General features: G+C 34.0%; 1 protein-coding gene, 1 long non-coding RNA gene and 1 pseudogene across 2 annotated transcripts; 1 reads left to right on the forward strand and 2 right to left on the reverse strand.

Annotated features, from left to right (window-relative positions):
- Positions 1–2300: 2300 nt before the first annotated feature.
- LOC113736044 (2-alkenal reductase (NADP(+)-dependent)-like) lies at positions 2301–4614 on the reverse strand (annotated as a pseudogene).
- A 59-nt stretch (positions 4615–4673) lies between these two features.
- On the forward strand, positions 4674–6846 carry LOC113735190 (uncharacterized). Its single transcript, XR_003459527.2, has 2 exons — positions 4674–4804; positions 6351–6846. It is a non-coding gene; the product is annotated as an uncharacterized lncRNA (long non-coding RNA).
- A 6335-nt stretch (positions 6847–13181) lies between these two features.
- Positions 13182–14979, reverse strand: LOC140038159 (polygalacturonase-like). The gene is made up of 4 exons (XM_072083250.1): positions 14513–14979; positions 14031–14320; positions 13712–13940; positions 13182–13590 (listed from the first exon to the last, which is right to left on the reverse strand). Exons 1-4 carry the CDS (start codon positions 14951–14953, stop codon positions 13372–13374), a joined length of 1179 nt encoding a protein of 392 aa, XP_071939351.1. The 5' UTR covers positions 14954–14979; the 3' UTR covers positions 13182–13371.
- Positions 14980–15379: the final 400 nt, after the last annotated feature.

The following is a 15379-nucleotide window of genomic DNA, read 5'->3' on the forward strand; positions in this document are numbered from 1 at the left end:
CAAGTAGAATTCAGGTGAAAGAAATAATACATTTTTTCTTCAACCAATGGACATGTTTCCTATAAAAAATGCCACCAACCATCCTTGCAATGCAGCAAAACATATCTTTTATATTGTCTTCTTTTTCTTCCCTTTTTGATGATGTTTCTTCTGTTATATTTATAAACTTTTGAAACTAAAAACCATTCATCTCTCTAGCACTTCTTTTTTTTGGTGACACCAGTACCATTTCTCCCAAAAATATCTAATTTTATACAAAAAAAACTTACCCCACTAAAATAAAAATAAAAAAGTATATGATAGGTTAGCCCCCATATTTTTTTTCATTTGTTTATGGCCAAGCTTATGTAATCATACTCGCCTGTTGATTATTCTCCCTTCTTTACCTTCCTATCTCAACCAATGTAACTCTAAAACCCCTAACTAGCATGGATAACAATTTCTCACAAAACATGTCCTCATGCCCTTCATTAGTTTAACCAAAGTTTATAAAATTGAGATTCCATGTTGGATTTATTTGATAAGTTATAAAATGTGATTATGGTAAGATTGCAAAAGACTAAGTGCCTGTTCTCATCTGATTTTGAAAATTTTATTTTAGCTTTTAATTCTTGATAAGCTATTTTGTTTTGTTTTCAACTACTTTTTTTAAAAAAAAATTGATTTTTACATTTTTTTGACACTAAAATTCTGAAAATCAAGTACAGGTTTTGAGGTGCTTTTAGATTTTGATTCTGACTTACTTTTTCACATAGATAAAATTATGCTTTAAATTTCAACATAATTAATAAGTTACCTAATGTTTAGGTAACTTTTTATGGTCTTTCTATTTTCTTTCTTGTTCTCATTTCATTTCTAGATTCATCCTCAATTTAATCTTCATAACAAAAGTAATTAATTCCATCAAAATTATTTAATTAGTACAAAATTCATTTATGTAGCATATAAGGGTAATATAGTCATCTTTTTGTCAAAATTAGTTTTCTAACCTCTTTCGAGAACACATATGCATTTATTAGAATGGTTTTTTTAATGATCAACGAGAACGCATGAGTTATTATAAAAAAAAATCTGATTTTAAGAATCAATTTTACAAAATCACAATCACTCGAGAACAGGCCCTAAGATCCTATAAGAAGTGCAAAGGGTAGTCTTTTATTGATTTTGAAGCCAATACGCATGAAAGCTAATAGACATGAAGATATTTGTTAAAAAATTTTAAAAATGTAATGTTACTAGAAAAGGTTAGGTTTCTTTTTCCCAAATTTATATATTTTTAAATATTTTCTACTTATACTATAATAGTTTACATTCCCTACACATAATATTATTGAAAATAAAAAAGGGTAAAATGGATGGTGTAAATTAATCAAATATAATATTTGGGAACTATATTTTCATAATCAAACTATTCTCTTATTTTATAAAATATACACATAAATCACAATATACTAAAGATTCTATTAAAATTTTGGGGTAAGGTTTCACCGAGGCAGAAACGAATTAGACTTATATATGTTTCATAGCTTTTATGCCCTAAACCTTTTCCTGGTTTCAACTTTAACCTCTGATCGTTCCAAAATATCATAGATCCACCCACAACATTTCCCAAGTTACATTTCAAGCCTTAATTTCTGCAATTTTGTAAATAAATCTTTTGTATTAGATCGGTACTCATCCATTGCATAGTTGAATAACCATCGAGTGTTTTTTGATCTTATTTTGTTACATACACAGCTTATATAAATTCATGACATAATAAAGATATTATTGTATTCTTTGTGATTTTTTGGGTTTTGGCCTTGACCTTGGACTTTTTATCGGGCAATAAGCAATTGATTCAAGAATGCTAGAACACAAAGAACCCACGACAACTTAAAAGCCTCAATATGGAACTTTAACAGACACACCAAATTCACTCACTATTTTTGTTGACAAGGAACCACAGTCGCTACCTGAAAGTGCGTACTAAGTAAAACTCGTCTCATGCAATTAATAACCCGTTAACCACATGGAGAAATAAGACGCATTAGACAAGTCCCGTGCAACGGACGGATGTCCCAAGAGAAGTTTGAATTCGAATTGACAGGAAGGTATGACACTAACTCTACTATCTTGGTCAACTCAAGGGACCAAATTCACTCACTACTGTTACATTGAAACCTTAAAAATCCTTTTATTGATACTAAAATTTGTAATTCAGGCTTTGAATTTTACAACAAAATTCCCAGTTCATAAGATTATCACATTATCAAAAGCCACAGCAGTGAGCTGAAGAAATTGCTGAAACTGGATATGGATCACTCTCGAGCAACCAAGACAAGTTGTTTCCCAACATTGCTAAAAGGGCAGAAGGGCCACTCTCGAGGCCTCCAGCAATATCTTCAACATAGATTAGCAAACTTTGGGAAGAGGTGATAGAAATCGAAAGCGCAAAAACCTCGCATGGTAATTCGCTTGTAAAAGAGCCACATCAAATTGTGTACTCCTTCAGGCTTTTCAAGATTGTATTAATTGTGAGATCATTCCACAAACAGAAATTCGACCGTTCATGTTCATATTCCGGAGCACTGCATCCAGCATCTTCCCCCCAACATTTTCAAAGTATATATCAATTCCCTCGGGGAAATACCTATGCCAAGAAAAAAAATTATGATTATTTACTAATACGTACTAAATATTATCTTCATTTTTAGATCGCAGCTTGTATAGGAGATGAAATCCTCACTTTTTCAGTGCAGCATCGAGGTCATCCTCTTCCTTATAATTGAAAGCATCATCGAATCCGAACTTGTTCTTCAAAAGATCAACCTTGTAGCACAAAGAAATGTACATCCCTATCAGAATTTAATTGTTTTGCATGCAGTTCATAGCTTTCCTATAAATTTTCCATCACGAAAAAGTACTTCCTCATAAAATTTCAGATCAGCAAACGCTTGGAAAAGGCTAGAATATCACCTTTTCTTTGCTTCCAGCACTTCCAACAACATAGCAACCTGTCAATTTTGCAAATTGCCGGACAAGCTGACCAACTGCACCAGCTGCTGCTGATACAAATACTTTTTCTCCTTTCTTGGGGTGACAAACGTCAAAAAATCCCCCATAGGCAGTAATACCAGCCAGACCTTTAAAATACAGTAAAAAGCTATTGTTGTTACATTTTCAATGCCCAGTAGTAGAAGTGATAAATATTGCAGAAACATATTCCTGCAGAGTATGGACTTTTCTGGCTTTCTAAAGTAAGGATTGACTGAGTATTAGTGGTGGATTCTGATTCAAGAAAACTTTGTACTTTAACGAGAAGTAATTTTGTCTTATTTTTAGGACTGCTTTTCAAAGATTAATTTTTTTAAAAAAATAATAATAATGCCCCAGCCGGTCGAAATTGAAGCTGTTGGGAACTAATTTTTCTTTTTTTCATTAAAAATAATCTAAGAGAGACTCCAAACATTATAAGAGAGAAAAGAAAAGAAAAAAAAATTTGAGAATCAAATTAGATATTTTATGCATTAATATTCTTGACATGTTGCTCTGTTTGGATTGCTATTTTTTTCAAAAAATTTTTAGGTTTTTTATAAACATATTTCTTAATCATCTTTTTATCTCACATATATTAAATCGTTACGTATATCCTACAAAAACTCCAAAAATAGTAATCCAAACAATTGGCTATTTTTCTCATACACCTGGGAAACCAAATTGATTGAAACCTAAAATCATTTCGGACTGAACTACAACAGAAGCCCATATATCAATGCAACCTGCAGTCGAGCTCAATGGTCATACTCTACAGGTCGAATCAATGGCGCTACTTAAGTTGCATTGGGCCTTCTTATTTGTAGAAAAGGCTCCGATGGAGTGAAGATAAGATCCTCTTTGGGATGTCCCAGGTAAAAGAGGCTTATGCATGTCAGGCCACGCCTTATACCAAACTCCATTTGGCAATTAATTTTACATCAAATTTGGGTTTTATTACGATCTCAAATAATGTTTATAATAGGGGGAGTTATATATAATATTAATATCCAAAAGAATAGTTTACTCTCTTTTCTTCGTTAGGGCATTTTTTTCATTGGATTTTTTTCTAATAAGATTTTAACGAGACATATTCTTTGTGGCATAGATATATAAGAGGGAGTGTTATGAAATTAATAAAGTAATAAGTGTAGATGTCCATTTATCTCCCCAAAATACATCACAGCATTCATCTACCCTACAATGTTCATTTGTACATTCATGTATCTTCTCGTAGTTTGGAACTACTCAATTCATGTATTTAAAGTACTAAATTCTTGTATTTATATTCATGTTTGTACATGTACCTTTGTTTCACCTATAAATAGAGGGCATATAAGTCTCATTTGTAACCTTTGAAATATTCTTACTATTTCCTTATCTGTTCTACCCTACATTCTCTACTTTTTGTAGTTTATTTTATTAGTTATATATATATATATATATATATATATATGATTGCCATGGAATTTTTAATCCAATTCAATAAAAGTAGGACCCGACTATTGAAAATGTTGGATAAAGAAGAAATCCAAATAACCAATGAAATTTCAGATTACCAAACACAAGAAGATAAGATGACTCAAGCAATGACGTCATTAGAAGAATATTCTTAAGCATATCTCTCTTATCAACTCTATATAAAGAATAGGAAGGTAGCCAAATGGAGCAACTGAAGAAGAACTTCTCTCTCAAAGTACTCCCTCAAGCTCCTCTCTCTAAAAATCCCTAACTCCCTTGTAACAGATAGAATTATTTCAAGAAAGAGCAAGCTCTAAAGCAAAATTCTGTAAGTTCTCTAATAATATTTCAAATTTTATAATCCATACTTATACATTCATGCATCTTGCATATGGCTGATATTACCGCTTGCTTCATGCATATGATCGACCAAACCACCTACTTTAATTTTTACAAACATGAATCATATCGTATTATTTCTTCAAGATAAAATTCCAATTTCTTTCATTTTCATCCTGGGTTTTCGATTTTGGAAATTTTATCAATTGTTCTATGTATTACAGAATTTCAAGATGATTTGATAACTAAAATGTTTTTATTGCAAATTGATTGCAAGGCAACTAAAGATGTTTTACAAAAAGATATTAAAAATTTTAAATCAATTACAAAGATTTTTAGGTTGTTGTAGTTAGAAGCCTGTTTGGCAAAGGAATTTTTTGCCAAGTTTGTTTACTACAAGTTTTTAACAACTTTAACTATAGTAACATTAAGAAATTTCTCAAAAATTTTAAATTACATACTTCAAAATACCCAAAATATATATATATATAAAAAAATTTCCCTCTTTCCTTTCTTCTTCCACCTCAACCCACCACCACCTCTGGCGCTGGCCAAGACTAGCCGATGCTAAAAACGGCGGTTTCAGTGTTGGTTACCTGTTTTTTTTTCTTTTTTTCCTCCCTCTCCTCCTCCCCTCCCCTCCCCTCCCCTCCTCTCTCTCCCTCTCCTTCCCTCTCCCCTGCCATCCTCCCCCTCCTCTTCTGTCTGATCTAGTTGCGAGACCAAATTCACTCGACCAGATTGCACCGGGAGGAATAGGAGGGTAACGGGGGAGGAAGAGGGGTAGGGGTAGCGGGGGAGGGAGAGGGGAAGAGAGAGGGAGAGGGAGAGGGAATGGGAGAAGATTGAGTATATTTGTTTTTGCTGCTGCTTGTCTGGCGAAGGAGAGGGAGGGGAGAAGGGGAGAGAAAATTGCAAAAAAAAAAAAATTTGTTTCTACTATTGCTTGTCTAGTGGGGAAGGGAGAGGAAGAGGGAGAGAGAGAAGATAGGGAGAGAGAAAAAAGCCATGTTTGTTTCTGCTGCTACTTGTTTCGGCGGCGAAAGAGAGGTGGTGGGGAAGGGAGAGGGGGAAGGGGACGGGGACGGGAGAAGAAGAAGAGAGAAAGAAAAGAAAAAAGAAAGAACAAAAAGAAAGAGAAAGAGAAAAAAAAGAAAGAAAAAGAATAAAAATTGTTTTCCATCTTAAACATTTTTTCTAGAACTTCTATAGTAATCTACAGTAAAATTTTATGTCAACATCCAAAAAACTCATTTGTCAAATGGAGATTTCTGATTTTACTAAGAATTTAAGACAAATTTGTGAACCACTATATAAAAGACTTAGAAAGAATCCTCCAGTCTGGATCGAAAATCATACTAAAACAGTACAAAGGATTAAGCAAATTGTTAAGGATCTTCCATTTTTAGGAATTCCTCATTTGCATGCATTTTATGATAGTTGAAATAGACGCATCAGAGGTAGGATATGGAGGCATTCTCAAAAAATCAAGAACTTTTTACTACAAAAAAATAAGTTCTAATCCCTCATGACAGCTAGTACCAGTAAAGAAGATTTCAAGAAAAAATTGATCGATGCCTATCCCAAATTAATGATGAAGAAAAGCTGAAATTTTCTCAAGATCCTGCTCGAGAAAATGAAGATGATTGCTAAGGAATTTTCATCCCAATTTAATAAAAGTGTGACCCAGCCAATCAAAATGTCGGATAAAGAAGAAATCCAAACAACCAATGAAATTTCAGATTACCAGAGAGAAGAAGATAAGATGACTCAAGCAATGACATCATTGGAAGGATATTCTCAAGCATATCTCTCTTATCAACTCTATATAAAGAAGAGGAAGGTAGCCAAACGAAGCAAGCGAAGAAGAACTTCTCTCTAAAATTACTCTCTCAAGCTCCTCTCTCTAAAACCCTTAGTCTTTCAAAATGCCCAAAATCCCTTGTAATAGATAGGATTATTTCAAGAAAGAGCAAGCTCTAAAGTAAAATTCTGTAAGTTCTCTAATAATATTTCAAATTTTATATTCCAGACTTATGTATACATGCATCTTGCATATGCCTGGTATTACCGCTTGCTACACGCATATGATCAGCCAAGTCGCCTGCTTTAATTTTTACAAACATGCATTGCATCGTATTATTTCTTCAAGATAAAATTTCAATTTCTTTTGTGACGACCCCACCTCCCCCTAGGGCGTACCCTAGGGTTTAGCGAACTGCTTGCCCAACTCTCACTAGGACTCACTCACTCACTTCAAATAAAATAGGTTACAACCTCAAGAGTAAAGGAAATAACAATTCCCAAACTTGGAACGTATATGTACATTCATTTCTATTCCAAACATTCGTATAATCCCAATTATAAAAAAAGAACTGAATCCCAGATACATTCAACCCTAATCGAGCACTAGCGTAAGTACAATCGCAAAATTACAAAAACTAGACTATGCTAGTTTGTACCAGTCTCATGCCCTTGATCGTATCCCCTGTAAGGAAAACAAATTTAACAGAATAGGGTGAGTTAAAGTTCAGTGAGATTTCAAATAGCAAGTTAACCATTATTTAAAAGTGCACATATCAAAGTAGCAAAATAGCGAGTATAACAAGTTCATAAAAGTGAACAATAACACTTCAAGTAGCAAATCTCAAAATGAGCGAGTGTAAAATTCTTTTTCTAAAAGAAACAATAACACTATGAATAACAATCAAAGTATAAGGATGTAGATGGCTCTCCGGAGCCAAATTCCCGTTGTTTCACCAGAGCTTGATCTAGTATTAGTTGACACTCCGTTAACTTTCAAGTAAAATAACCAATCTAGCAGTGCTTCATTTCACACCAATCCGTCCACCATTCAACCCCCTTACCGGGCCCGAACACCAACTAAACACTGGTGATAATACTCGAGTATACCGATTAGTCGATGAGGTATCACTTCACTCGACAAAACAAGAGACCCATTGTTCGTTATCTAATCGACCAAGCCCTTGCCGGCTCGACTCGATTAACTAGTCAGTGGGGTTTGGGTTTTCAAGTAATCAACATAATCGATGACCAATCGACTTAGTCAAAAGAAAAAGTACGGAGACAGGAATGAGAGGTACCTCCCACTTGTATCGAATGTGGTACATACTGCCGCTCGGCACTTACAAATCAAGCACAAGTACAAATACAAGTACAAGTCAATGCAAATCAAGTCACTTGCATAAACATGAATGAGATATCAAGTGATTAGTTGAGTTAGGTCAAGTGCGATAAAGTACACACTTGCCCGACCAAACCAAGCAAATCTTATCCGATCACGTTGGTAAAGAATTTAATCAAGTATCAAGTTCAATCATGTATTTGGAAGCACTCACTAAAGATTTAGTGCTTGTCAAAATCACGTTCAAGAGTAACCCCTTGGTTGGAGTCCAAATCTGCGATACAATATCATTTAAGAGCTTAAAATCAACTAGGGTTCGAAGCATAGGAGTTTCGCTTCAAGAAGATCAAGTAAATGAAACTCATTTAGATAGTATTCATGTTACTTATCAAACTCTAGAAAATTCATGCTCGCTCTTTTTGTGTTGCTAAAGAAGCAACTAAAACTTTGGAATTCGCATTTGAGTTTAAAAGACGAGAAAAACATATTTTGAATGGTCACTACTTTCATTTTTCCAATAGTACGAGTTTCGGCCAAATTTCATCTTATATACCTTTACGAAAGAATACTCGAATACCATAGACAATCCAAGTTCAATTCAACCTCAAATCTTTGCTCAAATTGCGAGTACACACGCCTAACTCTTGAGTGAAAATTTGGGCAGCATGCCCTTTGTATTTAGCTATTTTTCAGCCATTTATGGCTTCATTATTTTTCCTCAATTCAGCCCAAAGTCACGCATAAGCAATGCTAACACAATAGCTCTTCAACTAAACTCAATGTCATTCATTACAAGACAATTCTAGTAGTGTGTCCGGAAACTAATTTTAAAGATAAATAACAAAACAGCAGGTTTGACGTCTCTTGGCGTTTCGGTCACAATTGAAGTTACGCTTATCGGATTGGGGTATACTTTATGTTGTTTCTAAGCTAAGACAGAGAGCTACATTTTTTATGTAGACATGAACACCTAATTCATGCATTTTCAAGGTCAAAATGTGCAATCTCAAAGAAAACAGAAAGCTACATGTGAAATAGGGCTTTTGGTAGTCAGGAGTATTTTAGTCATTTTACATGGTACAATACTCCGATTGAGCTGAACTTTTGTAGAAAGCTAGATAACTCCATTCGCTACAACTTTCATGTTTTAACCTAGACCTGATTCGGCCTCTAACATGGATGAATATATAGGTCAGAAACAGGGCAGATTTATCTACAATTTCTGGAATTTGATGCTTCAATGCTTAAAAATCACATTCATGTCTTGAATCACTACCCCAAGTCCCTATCCAAGCTCATCCACATCATGTAATGTATAAACAACAATAATGACAACTGAAAATTTCAAACCCTAGCTAACCATTTCACTTTATCATCCAAAACTAGGAATTCAACCATCACAATCCAAGATTAAGGATTTCTATCCAAACTTTAGCAAGATTAACAAGAGAAAAACAAGTTCAAGCATGATACCTTCCCAAAGCTCCTTGTAGGTATGAAACAAACCACTTTCTTCCTAAACTTTCAGCACCCCAAGTCTTCCAAGCACTAAAAGGAAAGGTTAATCGGTTTGGATTGGTTGATTTCTCTCAAACCAAGATGGATTCAAGGTTGGAGTTGGAGTTTCCTCTCTTGGTTTTTCCTCTCCTCAAGCTCAACCAGAAATTGCAGAAATGAAGTTAATTTGGTGATAAGAAGATAGGAAATTGGTTGGTCAAACAACCCTTGGATGGTTGCCAAGTGTCGCCTCAAGCTTTAATCTCAAATTTTTTCTTTTCCTCTCTTTTATTTAGTCAATAATTTCGGCTGTTTGGAGGAGATATTTAGGGCTGATTAACTCAATGAAAAACAAGGAGATTAAGGTAATAAAGTAGTATTCAAGTGGTGTACTCGATTGGTAGCAAACGGTGCGCGTCGATTCAAGCATATTTTCCTTAACTCTCTCGTACTTGTGTTTTAACTTATGATTCACTAACTTATTATTAGAACTTCTAATCACACACTTTCTCTTATATAAAACTCACTCTTAACCACCAAATTTAGTACACACTCCTCACCAATTAATCACACTACCAAAATGCACCAAAAACACACCAAAAACCCTAGTATGCACAAAAACCCTAAGTTATGACATTCCTTTAGAAAAAGCATAACTTGAGTTATAAATGTCAAACATTTCATACAACTTGACCTGTTAAAAACTAGACTTAAAACACTAATAATTTTTAGAAGACACATCAAAGAAATTTAGCTCATAAGTTAGTCCAAATTGAGCCATAATTTACTACAACATTCCTATGTTTACTTGTGCAGGGCAGACTTTTCAGTCAACTTTGCTGGAATTTATAGAGATTGAATCAAATTCTAAATTTTTCACCATAGGAAGCCCTATGAGTTTAGTTTCAAACGCAACAAATGGAACTCAATTCTGACTTTCCTATACGAAGTTATAACCAATTTCCCAAAGCTGCGCAGAGCCTCCTGTGAAAATTTCTAGATTTTTTAACAACTTGAAATTATGAAACTTTTCTTAACAAAATTCACTCCCTTGGCTCAAATTCAACCATTAAAACAACCAAGAATCTAATGCAAGTAAGTTCAAATAAGAGTTATAAAGAGAAGTAAAATTTCGGGGTCTCACACCTTTCATTTTCATCCTAGGCTTCCGATTCTAGAAATTTTATCAATTGTTATATGTATTACAAAATTTCAAAATGATTTGATAGATAAAAAGTTTTTATTGTGAATTGATTGCAAGGCAGCAAAAGATGTCTTACAAAAGGATGTTAAAAATTTTAAATCAATTACAAAGATTTGTAGGATGTCTTAATTATGTTTATGATTTTATTAAGAATTTAATAGATTGTTCTGCTTCATTAGCAAATTAGAAAGACTATCGCCATGCATAAAAATTGCAATAATCACAAACATCGATTATGTAATCTTTCGTAACTGAACAAATATTTATATATTATTAAGTCAAGCAATGTTTTCTTCTATTTGTACTTTTTTGAGAACATATGGTTGAGCTGTGGACATGAGCAATAAGTTAGTGTATTTCATTTAAAAGAAGTTGTACATTTTTTTAAGCATGTACACTTTAGCTGTGGACACTATCAACAAGTTACTGTACTATGTTAAAAAGCAATTGTACAATAGAAAGAACATAAGTGTACATGCAAGTATATGGACTCTATTTGAGAGCAATTATACGATCCGTGCGAACCCCAAAAGTCATTGTTTACAACATAATCAAATGTTTAATCATTGAATTTTTCCCTAAATTCCACCCCTTCCTTTTTAAAGAAATTAAAAAAAAAGATATACTATAGGTTCCAATTGAACCTATAAGAAGGTAATTATTGGTGAGATTAATTAACATAAGATGGCATAGGAGTTACTAAGTTCAGAAATATTTCTATACTTAGGTTCGATTTATTTCTTTACCTTATTGTTTAAGAATACTAATCATATGATCAAGAATATTTATCAGAAAAATTTGATGATATAATAAAAAAGTGAAACAGAGAATGAGATAGAAAAGCCCTTGAGTTTATTTTTTCTATCAAACATCCCACAATGTAGGTCAAAATTGAAAACTATGGTTAACCAACATTTCGAAGAAAAAGGAAAGCCAAATCAGTCAGCACCTAAATCATTTTGGACTAAACTAAAGCCAAAGCTCATATTGTGTAATATTTATTTAACTCGATGATCTAACGTAGATGGGATGAACTTTATTGAGACCAATGTTAAGGGCGCACCGAATGTGCGTGTAATTAGAAATAATTAAAATGAATCAATTTTATACAAATTTTTTTATATAAATCAAATTGACATAAAATTTTTATTAAAGAACTTTGCTTTATAATGTTATAATAATTTGGTATTTAGATTAGGATAGTTATGAGTGGTTATAAAGACAAACTGTGATCAGATGATGGGGTAAAAATTAATTTTTTACAAGGGTGAAATTGAAAATTCAATAAATGATGAAAATTATTTGTACCAACTGCCATTCCTCCAGTTTTACTTGTCTGGTATTGGGTCTTGTTATTTGTAGCGAAGGCCCCTTGACAAACAGATTCTCACTGAATAGTCCCATGTAAAATGGGCTCATAAATATCACACCACACCTTTATTCCAAACCCCACATTGCAAGTAAGACTTCAACTTTGGGCTTTGTGGCCACCTGTACCAAATTCCAAATCCACATGTAGATGGTAGAATATATCTGAAAAGATATCGTTTGGATTAGTTGTTTTTTGGGGTATTTTTTACTGTAGCAAAGTTTTTATAATATATTTTAGAAAATATTTTGGGATATATAAGAGTAGAAGAGTTTTTAGAATATATTTTGGGATATTTTTTAAATATTAAAAAAATTTAGATTATTTTTTAGGGTAATTTTTAAAGTATTTTTAAAAAATTTTAATAGTATTTGAAAAACTAATTTCTGAAAAACTCTTGAATTCCAAAACTTTGTTAAACTGGTAGAGATATTAAATAGATGACTCTAAAATCAGTCATTCAATTATCCTACTTATTGCCTTATAGAATTCGCATGGAAAAATAAATTTGTAGACTAACCTTCTTGAAATGTCCAATTAGTTATTTGAGAATCACAGCTTGCAGAAAGCAAAAGATGGTCAGCCTTGTTAATAAACATGACCTTTAATGTGTAGGGGTTCAATCTTTATTTTATACAAACAAAAGAATGTATTTTGAGTAAAGATACAGTTGAAGGCACTAATTTTAAAATTTTTTTTTTTGGGTTAATATTGAAATTGCCCCAATATCGTTTCTTGAAATGAGAAAGTAATCATAATTATGCGTGAAATTGGCTCGTTAGGCGGGAAATTCAACAAACCAAGGACGTTAATTTTTTTTTTTTCTATCGAACTTAATACACTAACTCGAGGAATTAAATTGGCTAGAGCATAACAAAAGATTATCTCGTTGATACCATCATTATACGAATGTTGTTCTTTGCTCTCAGAAGAAGAATGTTAGCTAAAAATCTAAAGTAAAAGTACAAAGAAAAAGGGAAAACAAAACCTATATAGCCGAAATGGAACCTTAACTTGTCAACAAAGTTGAGTAAAATCAGATAAAATAGCTTGATTTTGAATCTCAATAGAAAGAAACTAACTAATGTCTTTCAACAATAACTACCACACACTTGATTTCTAGTTGTACAAGGAAGATTAGTCGTATTTTTTTGATGTTTTTGTTGGGGCAAGGGGGGGGGGGGGAAGCCAACTTAGCAACACTGGAAGGCCAAACTTAAGCTCTTTCCAGTGCTGGTATAGCAGCAATTTCATTGTATATATACAGCATAATAGAGACAGAAATTTAGGCTTGATGAAAACATGTAAAATGAAGTTGACGGGTTCCATATGCGGAGTGTTTCATAAACAGCCTTTTGGTTGAACAAAGCCTGAAGAAGTTCCAGCAACATTGGAGCATGATGCCTGAGCTGGTTGATTCATGTATCTGAGGTTGACATCTTGCAATCTTATGCCACTGCAGGGGGAGTCCTTGCTGCAATCAATCGCTATAGCTACTTGTGATGATGATGTTCCATGAATTTGCTGATAAGTCACATCACTAATCTTTACACCAGAACCCTGAAATTGGAACTCCAAATATTGAGAAAGGGAAGCCAACAAAACAAGTTTGGAAGTTGCAGGTAGGACTTGAGACAGTGAAATACATTCATCTAAACTCGTTCTGTCTTGGAACACCTACCTGATTTGGACAATTATTTTTGCTTGGACAATAACTTTGGTCGATGATAATAGGGGATCTCACATTCAGCATTACTGCATTTTGGAAAAGGATCCTCTTAACAAATCCATTGCTAGGCCTTGCCCAAGTCTTTATCCTCAAACCATTTTGTGTATCTCTGAAAGTAACAGTTTTAACAGTCACATTTTGTACTCCAGGTTCTTGCATATCCCATCCTAGACTCCCAATGCTGCACCAGATTAATTTCAGAATGCACATCCGCTGGTATTCATTTTAAAAACCATAATGCTTTGATGCTAAACATAAATTAATTATTTACCTTATTCCATGGCCAGGGCCACAAGAAACATTCTCAATCCACAAATTGGAGGTGCCGGGGCCAATTGAAATGCAATCGTCGCCTGTAGCTATGTTAGAGCCCAATATGGTAACACCTGAGGACCCTGATATATGAATGCCATCAGTATTTGGACTAGTGGCTGAGGCTGAGATCTTCATTCCTTGTAGCTTAGCATTTTGACAGCCGTAAAGCATAACATGGAACATTTGGCTGTTCAGTGACGTTAATCTGCTGATGACAATGTTATTTGAATTGTAGAATGCCAATGTCTGCAGCACATATTACCACATTAATACAAGAACCAGAAAAAAGGAATAGACAAGGAAAAATATGTCAAGAAATGAATGGTTGGAATCATGCATAATTATTCAGCCCATGTGATATATACCGTTTGTGTTTGGGAAGGAATCATAGTATTAATTTTTTATGAGTGCAGCATTAGATTTGTTTATTGTGCATACCGTTGCACCACCAGGACAGTTACTCTTGGAGGCTTTGCAGTTCCAAAGACTAATGCCTTGTCCATCTAAAGTTCCGCCAGAAATTGTCACTCCATTGACTCTTTCAAACTTGAGCCAGTTGCCAGCATAGCCAATAGTACGATAATTCGAGGGAGCTACAAGAGTACCATCTATACTTATTTTAATCGCATTATTCTTGCATGTATTTCCCCAGAATGATGCAGCCCCGAGCAAGTATCTTCCCCGCGGTACATAAATTGTTGCAGACTTTACTGAAGCACAAGCTGCTGCCCATGCACTGAGAAAGGCCTTAGTCGAATCAGTCTTTCCATCAGGTTTGGCTCCAAACTTTTGCACATTATATGTGATCGTGGAGGCTGATGATGAGAAGAAGAACAAAAAGGGCAATGCGAGTGAAAAGAGTTTTCTTGGATAGGCCATTTCCCTAGCTCTTTGCTATGAGAGAAGATATGAGAACTAGGGATGGTGCTGGTACTGATCTAGCTTTGAAGAACCCTTTTATAGACAGGCATCCAACACTGCATGCAGGCATGCAACCTCAGCCCAATCATCTTTACTTATTACATTTTTTAATTTTTTTGGACGTTTCATTTGCTTTTCAACTGTAATTGTTCCACTTTTGATGAATGCCCATATGATTAATTAAGACAATGATTAAGTTGTAAAGAGGGCTTGTTCTTTATAAGTCATGCATCTTATAATCTTGACATAACATGCATTTTATGAGTACAATTCATTCTGATGCCTCGAGATGCATCAATTGTGAGGGACAAGTGCAGTTGACCTTGATTAGAAAAAAGCAAGAAAGAATGTGAAGAAGACTTTTGTGTTTAGTACTACTGCCAA

This window comes from Coffea arabica, chromosome 3c (assembly GCF_036785885.1).
Source record: "Coffea arabica cultivar ET-39 chromosome 3c, Coffea Arabica ET-39 HiFi, whole genome shotgun sequence".
NCBI lineage: Eukaryota > Viridiplantae > Streptophyta > Magnoliopsida > Gentianales > Rubiaceae > Coffea > Coffea arabica.